Source organism: Bombina bombina, chromosome 9 (assembly GCF_027579735.1).
Source record: "Bombina bombina isolate aBomBom1 chromosome 9, aBomBom1.pri, whole genome shotgun sequence".
Classification (NCBI taxonomy): domain Eukaryota; kingdom Metazoa; phylum Chordata; class Amphibia; order Anura; family Bombinatoridae; genus Bombina; species Bombina bombina.
The window spans coordinates 16477102-16495623 of NC_069507.1; the positions used below are offsets into that span (position 1 = coordinate 16477102).

Consider the following 18522-nt stretch of genomic DNA (forward strand, 5'->3'; position numbering starts at 1 on the left):
AACTCCACATTAACCCTTGACTGCTAGAGAGTATCTATTATCAATGTATTGCAGACAAGGAGTTAAATGTGGAGCTCAGGCTGTTTATGGTTCCCAGTGATATTGCCACATTAGAATGTTCTGCTCTGTACGGTGAACACTGTAGTCTCTGCTCCTTTTCAGGTAAATCTAAAACATTTTGCAGCAGTGGATTTTCTGTGCATGCCGGGGTTTTTGGAAAGCTTGCTTTATCTTTATCTGGATACAATGCTTGCCTTGAGTTACCATCCAGATTAATGGTGATGGATACCGTCATTAGGACTGTAATGAGAATTTCCCTTTCCAGTCTTGGGTAATCAATGAATTGGTAATAAAGATTCACTAATCAGATTAAGGTGCCTCTGGATTTACAGCATTAAAGGGACACTAAGCCCATTTTTTTCTTTAATGATTCAGATAGAGCAGCGATTTTAAGCAACTTTCTAATTTACTCCTATTACCATTTTGTCTTCGTTCTCTTGGTATCTTTATTTAAAAAGCAGGAATTTAAAGCTTTAGGAGCCAGCCCATTTTAGGTTCAACAGCCTGGATAACGCTTGCCTATTGGTGGCTAGATTTAGCCACCAATAAGCAAGCATAACCCAGGTTCTCAACCAAAAATGGGCTGGCTCTTAAGCTTTACATTCCTGCTTTTTAAATAAAGATAGCAAGAGAACGAAGGAAAATTGATAATAGGAGTAAATTAGAAAGTTGCTTAAAATTGCATGCTCTATCTGAATCATTAAAGAAACAATTTGGACTTAGTGTCCCTTTAAACTTTTCTTTTCTTACTTTATTTTTTTTAAAGGACACTCGGCATTGTACTTGAATAAAAGGACCTTTTGTCCTGGTTAAATAAGAAATAAGGAAGCAGCTGAGAAGATAGTGGGAAAACAAAGCGTTTGTATGAGCAGCTAGTGAGTGGCACGTGTGGTTAAGCATTAACTAGACCGGACTGACCAGAACTGATGGATCTCATTGTGTACAAATAAAATGTAAACCTCATTGTAATATCCCTGACATCCCCTCATTTTGCTTATTCTTTTATTGTTTAGTCAATAAACTAATCTGCTAAGGAACCACACAGCTTACAGAGTGTGCTGTACAACTGCTGTGTTTTGTTTATAAATGTTACATTTTCTCTAGTTTATTGCATAGAAGTCCAACATCATTTTATACAGAGTGAGAGGAGAGAGACAACGGTAATATCTCATTCTTCCTAACCTCTCTTTATGGTGGGACTGGGGAGGGGAATTCAGGACTGGAAATGGAACTAATTTAGCTAATGGTACGAACTTAGTCTTAAGCAGTCGCTGTTATCTAATCTGTGAAAATATCAATAAGATAAATGCACAAATGATCTTTTCTATAAAATTATATTTAGTATTTTTTATAATCTGTAAAAAAAAATCTTTATTTTTCTAGCGAGTGCTCAAGATTAACTTTGTTAAGCTACGGATTGATGCAAGTTTGCTTGGTAGATGTAATGAAATTAGTAAAAATCAGATGCATGTTTAATACAATAATTAAATGTTGTTTCCCTGCTTGAGTTGAACTATAACAACAAATGTCTTTTTGTTTTTTAAAGAGAAAGGTAGTTCTGGGATTGGATATTTAGTTTTACATCTATCTGTAGGTTTGTAGCTTAACTTGTTAGTTATGCACTTTTCTGAAGTCTGGATTCTATTTTGTTGAAGTTTTGAGCAGCATTGTAATACACAAACAAAAGAAAGTGACAAGTCCCATTTAGGAAGGACTATATCCAGAGCAAAAATAAAATCTAAAGACCAAAGGGCAGGTACAAAGGCAACAGTAAGTGTGACATGTCCGTGATCGTGGTCTAAATGCTTCCCATGCCTCATCAGTAAGTGACTGAAGAAACATAATGAAACAATAAACCTACGGGTGTGTGTGCTGTTTATTTCCATTTGCCCTTGCAATGTTCTGCACCTATATTGGTTGTGGATTTCAGAGCCTCAAAGGGACACTGAACCCACATTTTTTCTTTTGTGATTCAGATAGAGCATGCAATTTTAAGCAACTTCCTAATTTACTCTTATCAATTTTTCATCATTTTCTTGCTATCTTTGATTGAAAAAGAAAGTCCAGAACCCTGGACAGCACTTGTTTATTGGTGGATGAATTTATCCACCAATCAGCAAGAACAACCCAGGTTCACCAAAAATGGGCCAGCATTTAAACTTACATTCTTGCTTTTCAAATAAAGATACCAAGAGAATGAAGAACATTTGCTAATAGGAGTAAATTAGAAAATTGCTTAAAATTGCATGCTCTATCTGAATCACAAAAGAAAAAAAATGGTTTCAGTGTCCCTTTAAGCACAATGGTAGACTCAGGCCCTCTACACATTACATGAAAATCTTTTATTGACTTGAGACTTTATAGATATAAAATGATGTGCAAAGACATTGGTACCAACACGCGGATGAACCTGTTGTTTTTTTGTTTTATCTTCCTTTGCTTTACATGTCCTATCATGCTCTAGTATTAATATTATTCCGGTAGTTTCCTGACCTGTATAGTTATCGCCTTCTCCTCTCTACTTCATGTCTGTATAAACCTGTTTGGACTGTGAGTGTAGACTGCCACTCTGTTGCAGTAAAAGTAGCACATTTTTTTGTAGATAAAAAGGAGGGACTTTCATCCCTCTTGGTACATCATACTCACTACTGCACAGGTGCTGCCTCCTCTGTCCCCAATTGGGGGTTGTCTGTGACCTATTGGTGGTCTCACTTCAAGGATATAGGGACAGTGACTATGCTTTTAGAAATATGCACCTCTTCTGGAAACCATGGTTTTGGCTCAGACATGGAGAAGAAGGAAAGGGGTATGTCAGAGGATTTTCCATCTGTTTATCCCAGACGAACCAGTGCGAGTCTGATCCGGCTATAATCTTATACAGGTCACATTGCATGTTCTTTTTAGCTTCCTCCATTTTGCAGAGGTTCACATGTCTGTCATTTTGGGCTTGTATCTACTACAACAGTTTTGACCAAGATTCTAGAAGTTCCTCTTCTAAGGTTTAGGGCTCACATGTTCCCTGTTCTTATTTAGAGAACATCCTTGTGAAGATAGTGTCTACAGAGGAGCTGTTTGTCAGACATTATTGGTGATTCGGTTTCCTCAGAAATTGTAATGGTAGGTCAGTCTTGCATAAACCATAGAGCAAACGGTGACCTTGTAAATACACAAAAGTGAGGAATATTACTATTCTGTATCCTATTATATTAAAAGTTCACAAGTAGTGAATGTGTGCTGAGAAAACTCTAAAAAGGGAAACTAGTATATTACAAAAATATCTACAATATACAACTGTGGCCACAACAAAGACATCTGAATACATACCAAGGCAAAAGTATATTACAAAGAACCAACTGACATTGACAAGTCATGTATATTGTATTATTTCCATATAAAGAAAGTCTGTTAATAGCCTCCTTAAATAGTGAGAAAAATAGAACTTCTCAGGGTTATGTGGGGTATAGACTGCTTAGCATATATCAGTGTTTCTCATACAGGCTATATTTTAAATATTTCCCTTCTATATCTGTTCATTAGCTCAATCATAACCATCTTACATGTGCTCAGGTAGGAGAATCCTTAAATTCTGGCCTGTTAGGGCACTTTAAGGATTGTAATTGAGAAGCACTGTTATATAATATATACTGCATACATCCTATTTCCTTTTGGTCATGTGCTCACCTATTCTTTAATCAACCAGTTTGAAACTGGTATTATATAATAGGCATATACCATCTTTTGTTCTAGTACCTTCTGCCCTTTTGGCTGGTCTAGTGAACTGTATTCTCATAAAATGAGAATGTGTTCCTTTATCAAGGCTGTTTTAGCCGTATTGGTGACAGCAACAAAGATGCTTTATCCATCGGTTTTGTGAAGGTTCAGGTTTCTGTCTTTTTAGTTTTCTTTAGATTACTTTCAGAATTCCTTTTAGTTTTTGGAAAGGGTTTGTTCTGTTTTCAGGAATCTCATTTTTAGCTTGAATCTGATTTTTTTTTTTTTTTTTTTGTTCTTTGGGTTTTGCTTTCTCATCCTTGAACTTATTTATACGTTGTCTTTAATTTGATTTATACATTTTGTTGATATTTTATCTGGTTTTCTTCAGGATTAGATAGTTGGAACTTCTAAACATTAGCTGTGTTTTAGAAGTTTTTCGATCAATTTGCATGGTAGCCACTTGGTGTTCTTTGCATAATTTCTTTACATTTTAAATATATTAGATTTACACATTCTTTGGAAGGTAGATCTTGTAACCTGTTTCTTTCTTAAGATCTAAAGGTCTTCTTACCCAGTTTAATGTTCATATGAGTTAGGAATAAATCCCACAGATGCCTTAATATTATGTTTCTACAAAAGTGAGATACATTTTTTTACCATGGTATATCTAGTGGTCCAATTTCCTCTTTTTCCTTTTCTTTTTAAATGTGTTTGGGCTCAGTTTTATCTTAACCAAGCTAAAAGGAGGTGGCGAGGTATATGCAGATGAGTGATTTGCCTAGGAAACATTTGAGAGTCACCACCTACTTTCTTCCTGCTCAAAGAAGGCACAAGGCAGTATTCTCCCTAATGTCTGAAAACGATATGACTGTGAAGTAACTGTCCGAAGCAATGGATTTATTAGTATGTATATATCTGTTGAAATAAATAATGATTAGCGTACTATTGGGTGAGTTACTGTTTAGGTTGAGCATTGTTATTGTAGGGAGAACAGTAGACATTACTGTCAGATAGGACAACACTGTGGTGATTTCATCAGTTGAGGTACTGAATAAATGTGCTATTATTTTTATTCAAAATATTTTCTCATGAATTAATTTTTTCCTTGACGTTTAGAATACGAATCTGCTGTTTTCTGCTCAGTCCATTTGTTTACATTTATTCGTCTCTGTCTCGAGGGTAAGCGTTGGCACTAACGCGGCGTAAGAAGAAGTTTGTTTATTTAGCATTCTAAGGTGTTTGTACAGAGGGAAGGCTCAAATGACAGAGGAGGAGGCTACTTTGGCACAAACCATCAAAATTGTAGTTGTATTAATGCTAATAGTTGTTGTCTGACAAACAAAACCCTTTTATTATAGGAGTGTTATGTGATAGTGGTATAGTCTTTCCCTTCATTTAGATGTAAGATACTTTCTTTTTTGTGCCAGTTACTTTCCTCTGGGTTAATTGAATTAGGAAGGTTGAACCAAAATGACTTCCATAGATTGTGGGTCACATTGATGGAGTAAAGCAATGTAATTCTCTGGGGATCCCAGTGCACAAGATAACTGTGTAACATTTCTTATGGGAGCAAACAAAGAACAAAATCACAAAACAGACAGAAAATAAAATAAATAAATCCATACACTTCTTTTCATATAAAAGTTTGTGACCTTACCCTGAAATTATGGCTGTGCCCTGCTTCACCAAAGCTTGGGGCAATGATGTTCCTTTTATATAAATATTGGCTTGGTATGGATTTTGTTCCATCTACAAATGACCTCATTTACTGTGTTTGACATTTACACAATTAATCTTTGTGGAGACAGTCATTTTTGTAATGCATCGTGCCACAAGGTTGCCACATATCTGAGCTTACATATGGATTGATTTTGTAGATAAAGGACTGCACTGGCCTCTCTAGGAATGGCTAAACATTTCTGCTCTAGATGTTTTCTGTAGAGTATTTGCTTTAAAAATAATAATAATTTGAAGAGTAACAGTTTCAGTGGATTTATAATGAATCTGTCAGTGACTGTGAGAGGTGTTTATTACACGCATTAGCGGCTAAGACTTTCTGGTGTTAGACAACCGTTAAAGGACCTCATTTAAAGGGACTCAAGTACAGTGTCTGAGAGAAGCCTTGAATGTCAAAGCTCAATAAATAATACAGCCGTAGAAAGAAGATTTTCACTGCAAGCATCATTTTTGCTCTCATTACTCTCATTTTCCAGACAAGCAGTAAAATATGTTTATACGCTTTACTAAAGTGTCCTTGTCAGTGTAATGTGTGATCAGATAAAGACGTAAGGAATGCGGCATCTTATAAATACATGAGAACAAATATTATCTTTTTATATGGATGAACCACTGGGACATTAGAATCATAAACACAAAGGTTGCGTTGATGCTGAAATCTGATAGGTATCAGAAGTCAAACACTAGTAGCAGAATTGCTTAACGAAATTGTATATGCAAATTACAAGAATAAAATGACTATTATTAATCTTGGCTTTAAATGTAATTCAAAGCTTAGTCAAGCAGTATTCAACACCTGGTCCTTGATTTTACTGTGTAACTGATGATCCTTTTCCTAGTATCAAGACAGCAAAAACATAAGGAAGACCCAAGTTAAAGGCGATTCTGAATTACTTACAATAAAATATAATGTATGAATGATACTCACAGTATCCCCTTTTTGCCATAGCTATTCACCCCCCCCCCCCCCCAACAAAAACAATGTATGTTCTAGGAAGTGTGAATAATGCAGCAGTGAAATGTTAGAGAATGATGGAGAATATAGAAGGTTTATCACTTGTGGCTAAAGAAAGCCCAGTAGGTGAGCCAATTCCACCAACTCTTCACAAGGAGCCTGCTTAATACAATCCCACACTTTAGTGAGATAAATTATCATGTTTAACATTCATGTACAGCATACAGTTCAGCATTGGTTTACTCTAGAATGAATTTCTACTTGCAGTATTCTAGGTTTATGGAAAGGTACTTGGTGGTTTGTAGGACGAACACTCAGGGCTTTAGCCCATAGTTGCCCACAGCAGCTAAGCCCATGGTTGAAATTACAGATTTATTTTTGTTTTTAACATTTGCCCTGTCCTCAACATTTTTTAAATATTGTGAAAGAATAATATTTTGCTTAGCAAATATAATTAATTACACATTATGAAAATATTTGCTGTGCTTTTCATCCTTGTGTGAACATATAAAATAGGCAAATGATCAGTCTGTAGATTTCTTTTTTAAAGAGACGGTGACTCCTCATCTAACTCCCTTTATGTTATCACCACAAACCAACACAGGCTTTAGCTATCTGCTGCCAGTTAGTGGTTTTATAAAAAGAGATGGAATCTTCCATCACAACCAGCATTTCATCAGGTAATTTAGATGTTAGTTGATGTTTAAACTGATCCTTCTGGTCTGCACAACTATATTTAACATCTTAGATAACAAATTTAATTATTGGAATATTCAGTTTATTTTAACCACTTTTCTTTCCTTTATATCCTGTTTGTGATTGGATCTCCGCTAGACAGAGGTAACGCTGAGGACAGTAAAGTGACTGATGTTGTGTTGTTGTTCCCTGTGCTTGTGATGTGCGGAATCTGCCCTGGCACATGCATGTCTGTTTGTATGCAATGTCATCTCATTTATTTTAATACAACTCTTCTATTCCTATATAGTCTGTGTCTTATTTATTACAATTTGATTCTGGTAACTGAAGCTCTTTTAGGTTTTAAAGCTTACAATTTATTAACTGGAATGAGTCATGGGGAGACCTTTTTGTGCTCATATAGATCACTCTGCAAAAGCCCAGACTTGTCAGATCATGGTAAATGTCAAACACTGTGCCCCTCAGTCATTGTGACATAAATCAGGTAGTTTATCTTTGTGTCTGGTTACCCTGCTACTTATTAGCAACGTATCTGCTGTGATCATTTTTGTTTAACAATTCTGTTGTAGTCTTACAAAACCATTATTGTTGTTATTATTATTATTGTACATCTACAAGGCTTTAAAACTAAAAAAGCTTAAACACCAGAATCATTGTATAGTTTACACGCTTCAGTACTTACATTTAATATGTTGCTTTTCTTTATAACTTCTAGAAAATTTCACAAGAACGAGAAAAATTTGCAGATGAGGACAGTATCTTCTACACATTGGGGGAATGTGGACTGATCTCTTTTTCTGATTATATTTTCCTGACTACAGTGCTTTCTAGTGAGTAACGTCTTCTGTGTCCTGTACAGCAGCACACAAACCTAATCTGAATAGACCTGGAGAGACTTGTATTACACGTGATTACAATCGGTTAAAGATAGAAAGGTCACAAGTGAAATGCGAATGGGGCATTTCAGTTTTAAATAGAAACATTATTGCAATAGTCTTCGGTTAGCAAAAATGCTTCTATTAAAAGTGATTAGCCTTTTTCAGAAGCATACGCACATATGCTGTGAGGGCCTGTTTACCAGTATTCAAACACTGTGCAGTGCCTTTTATAATACAAATGAAATCTGCACAGACACAATACACATCACCGCCAGCTCTTTGAGCAGACATGGTGTTTGTATCCTGATGCTCTAGTCACACATAGCATATGTGCGTATGCCGCTGAAACAGTAAAAACTTTACTAGAAGCATTTTTGCTGATGGAAGTAAATACTTCTACTTAAAATTGAAACACAACAATCACATATCAATTTGGCCTTTCTGTCCTTTAACATGAAAAACTGCTGTGACCTAAATGATCTGTTTAGTCTGTGTGTTAATGTGTTTATTTGCACCCTTGCTATTATCATGTGGGCTGCCCCTATATGTGAAAGTCAGGCTGCCTCTAATAAAATACATAACAAGCCCATAGTGCTATACTTTTATAATGCTTGAATCCTGTGTAGTAGGCAATGGTACTTACATTTGATAGAGCTGCATAAGCTCAATAATTAATGTTCCCTCTTAATTTTTTTGAGCAGTGTGTGGAAATATTTTGACCTGTGCATTTTTTTGGCCAAGTGACTGTGTGCACTCTTTATTCTTGAGTGCAGTCAAACTTAAAATTGTTTTAAAGGTAATAGCAAGCATACAAAAACACACACAGAGAAGCACAAACTTATTATAATGCATACAAGCACACACTGACAGAAACAGTCACTCACACATACAGAAACAATCACTCACACATTCATCAAACACACAGACAGAAACACTCATTCACACATTCATCAAGCACACACAGACAGAAACACTCATTCACACATTCATCCAGCACACACAGACAGAAACACTCATTCACACATTCATCCAGCACACACAGACAGAAACACTCATTCACACATTCATCCAGCACACACAGACAGAAACACTCATTCACACATTCATCAAGCACACACAGACAGAAACAGTCACTCACGCATACAGAAACAATCATTCACACATTCATCAAGCACACACAGACAGAAACACTCATTCACACATTCATCCAGCACACACAGACAGAAACAATCATTCACACATTCATCAAGCACACACAGACAGAAACACTCATTCACACATTCATCAAGCACACACAGACAGAAACACTCATTCACACATTCATCCAGCACACACAGACAGAAACACTCATTCACACATTCATCAAGCACACACAGACAGAAACACTCATTCACACATTCATCCAGCACACACAGACAGAAACACTCATTCACACATTCATCCAGCACACACAGACAGAAACACTCATTCACACATTCATCCAGCACACACAGACAGAAACACTCATTCACACATTCATCCAGCACACACAGACAGAAACACTCATTCACACATTCATCCAGCACACACAGACAAACACTCATTCACACATTCATCCAGCACACACAGACAGAAACACTCATTCACACATTCATCAAGCACACACAGACAGAAACAGTCACTCACGCATACAGAAACAATCATTCACACATTCATCAAGCACACACAGACAGAAACACTCATTCACACATTCATCCAGCACACACAGACAGAAACAATCATTCACACATTCATCAAGCACACACAGACAGAAACACTCATTCACACATTCATCAAGCACACACAGACAGAAACACTCATTCACACATTCATCAAGCACACACAGACAGAAACACTCATTCACACATTCATCCAGCACACACAGACAGAAACACTCATTCACACATTCATCCAGCACACACAGACAGAAACACTCATTCACACATTCATCCAGCACACACAGACAGAAACACTCATTCACACATACAGAAGCAATCACTCACACATTCATCAAACACACAGACAGAAACACTCATTCACACATTCATCAAGCACACACAGACAGAAATGCTCACACAGTTAGAAACACTTAAGCAAACACAGGCAAACACTTCCTCACACATTCACAAGCACAGAAATGCACTCACACATTTACAGATAAGCACAACCATAAACGCACACAAACACATACAGAGACACATACACAGACAAAAACACATAGACAAACATTCATTCACTAACACAGAAACACTTACACATTCACTCACATACGTACAGACAAAAACACACATTCACTTACTCAAACACAGACAAAAACACTTACTCACAAATTCACTCAAACAGAGACAGAAACAGACATACACAGTTCTTACAATGATGGCCCTTACTGTGCCATAACAGAATATGTTATAATTATTCATAAATAAATATTTCTACATATATATGATGTTTTTAATACGAATATATATATATATATATATATATACACACACACATACATACAGATGATTATATATAGGTAAAGATATATACATATATATATATATATAGGAATATCCTATTTTGCTCAACTTGTAATATCAGCGTAATTAAAACTGCTCGTGAGAACACGATATTGCTTCCGCAAAACCATTAGCGCCTCACTTGTAGCCCTATATGTTTAACAATGCAAACTTTATCATAAAATATAACATACCGTTAAATCCAACTGCTGTTTCCTCCATGTCCAGTGGCCCATGCATCCACCTCATAGACACTGCAAGTGTAAGAGGAGGATAGGGCACACCTCACATCACTCAATGCCCCTGGCAGCTGTAGGTTTTCTTCATTCCTTTATCTGTGCACATTTTTGAAAGCTGTGTGCGCTGCTATAGAAAGAGGTGTGCGTGCGCACCCAGGAATACCTTAGAGGGAACGGCTTCAATGATACAGCCCAGTTATAACAGGGATTTTCACTTTATTAAAACCAAGTTGTAAATTATTGCATACACAATCACTTTTGGGTTTTTGGTTCTCTTAAATCATAAGATTGTATGTGCCCAATTTGGGTTATAGTCACATTCAAGGCACACAGTACTACACTAACCCTCAATCAGCCCAACGTTGCATTCTGTATACAAGTCTCAGAGTCCACCCCTCCTCATGACGTGCGTGACAAAGCTGCAAAGGTGAAACGTACGTAGGAGATCGAGAATTACATTATCATGGCACAAGAAGGGATAGACTCATTAAAACTTGTATCCTGTATAGACTTCAACATCGGGCTAATTGAGAGTTGGAGCAGGACTGTGCCTTGAACAGGACTATAAGCTGGATTGGGTGCATACAGTCTTATGTTTTAAGAGTACCAAAAACCCCAGGGTGATTGAATATGTTATGATTTTTAACTTGGTATTAATATACCTAGGTTGTATCATTAAATTATTTGGTTATACCTAGGTTGTATCACTGAGCACAAATCTTAAAGCTAATATAGCTCTATCATATGTGAGTACCCTTGCCAGTTATAGCATTATAATAGTATACCACGTTGGACTTTTTATGTGTTTAATTTGAGGCACAGCCTTGACTTTCATTAATGAGAATCTTATCCCATTATCTACAGAGAATACAACTGCAACATATTTATGTGGCAACCTCATAAGATAAAAACAATCCCAGTATATAATTTATGCGCTCTTTATGTCTTTATATCTTTGTTTTTTCTTAGTGATGTGTAACTTCTACACAAACAGAAACAACATGTTGCTGTTATTTTTCCCTGGTCCCTGTATTTTTATCACTGCAAATAGCCCTAATTATTTTAGTTAACATTTCACCATTTTAAACTATTTCTGCAAGTTAAAATCTCCCAATATACAATTAGTTGATTGTCAGAATATAAGTATTATGTTCATTTATTATCAAAGTCCTATACCATTCATTTAGATTTTTCATGTAATTGGCAAGAGTCCATGAGCTAGTGACATATGGGATATACAATCCTACCAGGAGGGGCAAAGTTTCCCAAACCTCAAAATGCCTATAAATACACCCCTCACCACACCCACAAATTGGTTTTACAAACTTTGCCTCCTATGGAGTTAGTGAAGTAAGTTTGTGCTTGATTTTCTTCTATGATATGCGCTTCTAAGCATTTTGAAGCCCAATTCCTCTTACAGTACAGTGTTTGTCAGAGGGATGTGAAGAGAGTATCACCTGTTGATTCTATGGTTTTCCTCACGGGAAATCTTTTCATAGGTTCTCTGTTATTGGTCGTAGAGATTCATCTCCTACCTCCCTTTTCAGATCGACAATATACTCTCATATTCCATTACCTCTACTGATACTGTTTCAGTTCTGGTTTGGCTATCTGCTATATGTGGATGGTAATTATTGTTTTCATTACTTAAGACACTCTCAGCTATGGTTTGGCACTTTATGTATTAATATAAAGTTTTAAATATATGTATTGTACTTATATTTGCCATGAGTCAGGTTTATGTGTATATCCTTTTGCAGACTGTCAGTTTCAAAATTGGGAAACATATTTAGGACGTTATTTTTTTTTTACCTGGGGTATAGTCTTTTTCTTAAAATTGACTGCTTTTTCATTAATTTTCATGGGCAAAATTATATATTGCTTCATTCTTGGTGTGAGAATTTTTTTGGCGTGAAGGTACGTTCCGTGATGCAAATTCGTAATTAACGGCAACTTCATTGATGCCAGGTTTCCTTGCACAAGGTTGTGTCTGCCATGACGCGAGTTGCCTCATTTCCGGATGTTGTTGGCGCCAAAATTTTTTATTTTGTGTTACGTGTCATACTTGGCACTAGAGCTGCAGCAACTAATCGTCATAATCGATAATAATCGATTATGAAAATAGTTGTCAACAAATCTCATAATCAATTAATCGCCTAGTTGATTTGCAATTAGTTGGTCTGTGCACAACACCAGCTGCTTCACTCCAATGAACTCCTGCACATGGTATTGTGTTTTATGGTTATGTCCTTAGCCTAAAGGACGTCTACAGACGTCTACTTTTCACTTTTTCAGGACAGTATACATTTACAACTACCCCTGGCTTATGTGCAAACCAGATATAATAGTCATCATTTGGATTGTTTATATTAAATTTGGTGATTTGGAACTATGCTTTTCATGATATAGTGCCAAGCTTGTTGTTTACACCTTGCCCCTAGATTGATGGGAGTTATTTAAATTGATGTGCACTATTATCTGTTTGCACAATTATTAGCGTATTGCTTGCTATTGCTGATTATATGTACTGTATAAATAAATGTGTAAGGCTTTGTCCTGTTATTGATAGATAGTCCTTGGTGCTTTTGATTTTGTTTTTTATTGATTTTTTAATAAATTGTGATATGTACCAGATTCAACCTTTATAAGTATTCTTTTATTCCTTCTTCTAGGTTTAAAAAGTTGTATCCTTTGCCAGCAACCAAATTGGAGTTTTTGGAAAAAATCCCCAAAGTTGATGGGGCTATTTCTACTCTTGCCAAACGTACTACTATTCCTATGGAAGACAGTACTTCTTTTAAAGATCCTTAGATAGGAAACTTGAATCTTATCTAAGGAAAGATTATTTATTTTCTGGCTACATTCTTAGGCCTGCTATATCCATAGCTGATGTTGCAGCTGCATCAACGTTTTGGTTGGAAAGCGTAACGCAGCAGGAAACAGATCCTGATTTGTCTAGCATTGTTCGCTTGCTTCAACATGCTAATCACTTTATCTGTGATGCTATTTTTGATATGTTTAATATTGATGTTAAATCTATGTATTTAGCTATTTTAGCTAGAAGAGCTTTGTGGCTTAAATATTGGAATGCTGACATGGTATCGAAGTCCTGATTACTATCTCTTTTTTTCCCAAGGTAACAATTAATTTACAATATTTGGTTCTCAGTTGGATTCAATTATTTCAACTGTCACCGGGGGGAAGGGAGTTTTTTACCTCAAGATAAAAGATCTAAGGGTAAATCTAAAGCTTCTTATCGTTTTTGTTCTTTTCGACAGAATAACAGAAAAAACAATCCGCCCCCCAAAGAATCTGGTTCCATTTGGAAACCTTCTTCATGTTGGAATAAATCCCTTTAAGAAACCAAAGCCAGCCCCCAAGTCCACATGAAGTTGCTGCCCTCATTCCAGCTCAGCTGGTGGGAGGCAGATTCAAATTTTTCCAAAACATTTGGGCAGATTCTGTCCAAATTCAATGGATTCAATTGTTTCTCTCAAGGGTATCGAATAGGTTTCAGAGTAAGACCTCCTGTGAAGATTTTTTCTCTCACACGTTCCAGCAAATCCAGTGAAGGCTCAGGCTTTCTTTCATGTAATTAGCAAGAGTCCATGAGCTAGTGACGTATGGGATATACATTCCTACCAGGAGGGGCAAAGTTTCCCAAACCTTAAAATGCCTATAAATACACCCCTCACCACACCCACAATTCAGTTTTACAAATTTTGCCTCCGATGGAGGTGGTGAAGTAAGTTTGTGCTAGATTCTACGTTGATATGCGCTCCGCAGCAAGTTGGAGCCCGGTTTTCCTCTCAGCGTGCAGTGAATGTCAGAGGGATGAGGAGAGTATTGCCTATTTGAATGCAGTGATCTCCTTCTACGGGGTCTATTTCATAGGTTCTCTGTTATCGGTCGTAGAGATTCATCTCTTACCTCCCTTTTCAGATCGACGATATACTCTTATATATACCATTACCTCTGCTGATTCTCGTTTCAGTACTGGTTTGGCTTTCTACAAACATGTAGATGAGTGTCCTGGGGTAAGTAAATCTTATTTTCTGTGACACTCTAAGCTATGGTTGGGCACTTTGTTTATAAAGTTCTAAATATATGTATTCAAACATTTATTTGCCTTGACTCAGAATGTTCAACATTCCTTATTTTTCAGACAGTCAGTTTCATATTTGGGATAAATGCATTTGTTTCAATCATTTTTTCTTACCTTAAAAATTTTTGACTTTTTCCCTGTGGGCTGTTAGGCTCGCGGGGGCAGAAAATGCTTCATTTTATTGCGTCATTCTTGGCGCTGACTTTTTTGGCGCAAAAATATTTTTTCTGTTTCCGGCGTCATACGTGTCGCCGGAAGTTGCGTAATTTTTTGACGTTTTTTGGCGTCAAAAATGTCGGCGTTCCGGATGTGGCGTCATTTTTGGCGCCAAAAGCATTTAGGCGCCAAATAATGTGGGCGTCTTTTTTTGGCGCTAAAAAATATGGGCGTCATTTTTGTCTCCACATTATTTAAGTCTCATTATTTATTGCTTCTGGTTGCTAGAAGCTTGTTCACTGGCATTTTTTTCCCATTCCTGAAACTGTCATTTAAGGAATTTGATCAATTTTGCTTTATATGTTGTTTTTTTCTTTTACATATTGCAAGATGTTCCACGTTGCAACTGAGTCAGAAGATACTTCAGGAAAATCACTGCCCAGTGCTGGAGCTACCAAGCTAAGTGTATCTGCTATAAACTTTTGGTATCTGTTTCTCCAGCTGTTGTTTGTATTGCATGTCATGTCAAACTTATTAATGCAGATAAAATTTCCTTTAGTACTGTTACATTACCTGTTGCTGTTCCGTCAACATCTAATTTTCAGAGTGTTCCTGATAACATAAGAGATTTTTTTTTTTTTTAAATCCATTAAGAAGGCTATGTCTGTTATTTCTCCTTCTAGTATACATAAAAGTCTTTTAAAACTTCTCTTTTTTCAGATGAATTTTTAAATGAACATCATCATTCTCATACTGATAATGGTTCTTCTGGTTCAGAGGTTTCTGTCTCAGAGGTTGATGCTGATAAATCTTTGTATTTGTTCAAGATGGAATTTATTCATTCTTTACTTAAAGAAGTATTATTTGCATTAGAAATAGAGGATTCTGGTCCTCTTGATACTAAATGTAAATGTTTAGATAAGGTTTTTAAATCTCCTGTAGTTATTCCAGAAGTGTTTAATCTCCCTGATGCTATTTCTGAAGTAATTTCCAGGGAATGGAATAATTTGGGTAATTTATTTACTCCTTCTAGACGTTTAAGCAATTATATCCTGTGCCATCTGACAGATTAGAGTTTTTTTGGGACAAAAATCCCTAAGGTTATGGGGCTGTCTCTACTCCTGCTAATGTACTACTATTCCTATGGCAGATAGTACTTCATTTAAGGATCCTTTAGATAGGAAAATTGAATCCTTTCTAAGAAAAGCTTACTTATGTTCAGGTAATCTTCTTAGACCTGCTATATTTTTAGCGGATGTTGCTGCAGCTTCAACATTTTGGTTAGAAGCTTTAGCGCAACAAGTAACAGATCATAATTTTATAGCATTATTATTATTCTATAACATGCTAATAATTTTATTGGTGATACCATCTTTTGATATCATTAGAGTTGATGTCAGGTATATCTCTCTAGCTATTTTAGCTAGAAAAGCTTTATGGATTAAACTTGGAATGCTGATATGTCTTCTAAGTCAACTTTGCTTTCCCTTTCTTTCCAGGGTAAATAATCATTTTCGTTCCTTTCCTCACAACAAGGAACAAAAGCCTGATCCTTCATCCTCAGGAGCGGTATCAGTTTGGAAACTATTTCCAGTTTGGAATATATCCAAGCCTTATAGAAACCTATAGCCAGCTCCTAAGTACCTATGAAGGTGCGGCCCTTATTCCAGCTCAGCTGGTATGGGGCAGATTACGTTTTCTTCAAAGAAATTTGGATCAATTCCGTTCTCAATCTCTGGTTTCAGAACATTGTTTCAGAAAGGTACAGAATTGGCTTCAAGTTAAGGCCTCCTGCTAAGAGATTTTTTTCTTTCCCGTGTCCCAGTTAACACAGCAAAGGCTCAGCATTTCTGAAATATGTTTCAGATCTAGAGTTGGCTGGAGTAATTATGCCAGTTCCAGTTCTGGAACGGGCTGGGGTTTTATTTTATCTCTTCATTGTACCAAAGAAGGTCAATTCCTTAAGACCAGTTCCGGATCTATCATTATTGAATCGTTATGTTAGGATACCAACATTCAAGATGGTTACTATAGGACTATCCTGCCTTTTGTTTAGCAAGGGCATTATATGTCTACAATAGATTTACAGGATGTGTATCTGCATATTCCGATTCATCCAGATCACTTTTAGTGTCTGAGATTCTCTTTTTAGACAAGCATTACCAGTTTTGTGGCTCTACATTTTTGGCCTAGCCTCAGTTCCAAGAATTTTTTTCAAAGGTTCTCGGTGCCCTTCTTTCTGTAATCAGAGAACAGGGTTTTGGTATTTCCTTATTTGGACGATATCTTGGTACTTGCTCAGTCTTCTCATTTTCGAAGAATCTCATACGAATCGACTTGTGTTGTTTCTTCAAGTTCATGGTTGGAGGATCAATTTACCAATCAGTTCATTGATTCCTCAGACAAGGGTAACCTTTTTAGGTTTCTAGATAGATTCAGTGTCTATGACTCTGTCCTTGTCAGACAAGAGAAGTTTAACATTGATATCAGCTTGTCAAAACCTTCAGTCACAATCATTCCCTTTGGTAGCCTTATGCATGGAAATGTTAGGTCTTAGGACTGCCGCATCAGATGCGATCTTCTTTGCTCGTTTTCACATGCGACCTCTTCAGCTCTGTATGCTGAATCAATGGTGCAAGGATTACACAAAGATATCTCAATTAATATCTTTAAAACCGATTGTTCGACACTCTCTAACGTGGTGGACAGATCACCATCGTTTAATTCAGGGGGCTTCTTTTGTGCTTCCGACCTGGACTGTAATTTCAACAGATGCAAGTCTCACAGGTTGGGGAGCTGTGTGGGGATCTCTAACGGCACAAGGAGTTTGGGAATCTCAGGAGGTGAGATTACCGATCAATATTTTGGAACTCCGTGCAATTTTCAGAGCTCTTCAGTTTTGGCCTCTTCTGAAGAGAGAATCGTTCATTTGTTTTCAGACAGACAATGTCACAACTGTGGCATACATCAATCATCAAGGAGGGACTCACAGTCCTCTGGCTATGAAAGAAGTATCTCGAATTTTGGTTTGGGCGGAATCCAGCTCCTGTCTAATCTCTGCGGTTCATATCCCAGGTATAGACAATTGGGAAGCGGATTATCTCAGTCGCCAAACGTTGCATCCGGGCGAATGGTCTCTTCACCCAGAGGTATTTCTTCAGATTGTTCAAATATGGGAACTTCCAGAAATAGATCTGATGGCGTCTCATCTAAACAAGAAACTTCCCAGGTATCTGTCCAGATCCCGGGATCCTCAGGCGGAGGCAGTGGATGCATTATCACTTCCTTGGAAGTATCATCCTGCCTATATCTTTCCGCCTCTAGTTCTTCTTCCTAGAGTAATCTCCAAGATTCTGAAGGAATGCTCGTTTGTTCTGCTGGTAGCTCCGGCATTGCCTCACAGGTTTTGGTATGCGGATCTTGTCCGGATGGCCTCTTGCCAACCGTGGACTCTTCCGTTAAG

The 18522-nt window shown here is 36.9% G+C and overlaps 1 protein-coding gene across 3 annotated transcripts in view; it reads left to right on the forward strand.

Annotated features, from left to right (window-relative positions):
• MICU1 (mitochondrial calcium uptake 1) overlaps positions 1-18522 on the forward strand; it is a 381583-nt gene that overhangs the window by 95122 nt on the left and 267939 nt on the right. For all 3 annotated transcript variants that reach the window (XM_053691920.1, XM_053691919.1, XM_053691921.1), the window contains one exon: positions 7878-7992. In XM_053691920.1, coding sequence (XP_053547895.1) covers positions 7878-7992 — 115 coding nt within the window. The remainder of the gene's footprint in view (positions 1-7877; positions 7993-18522) is intronic.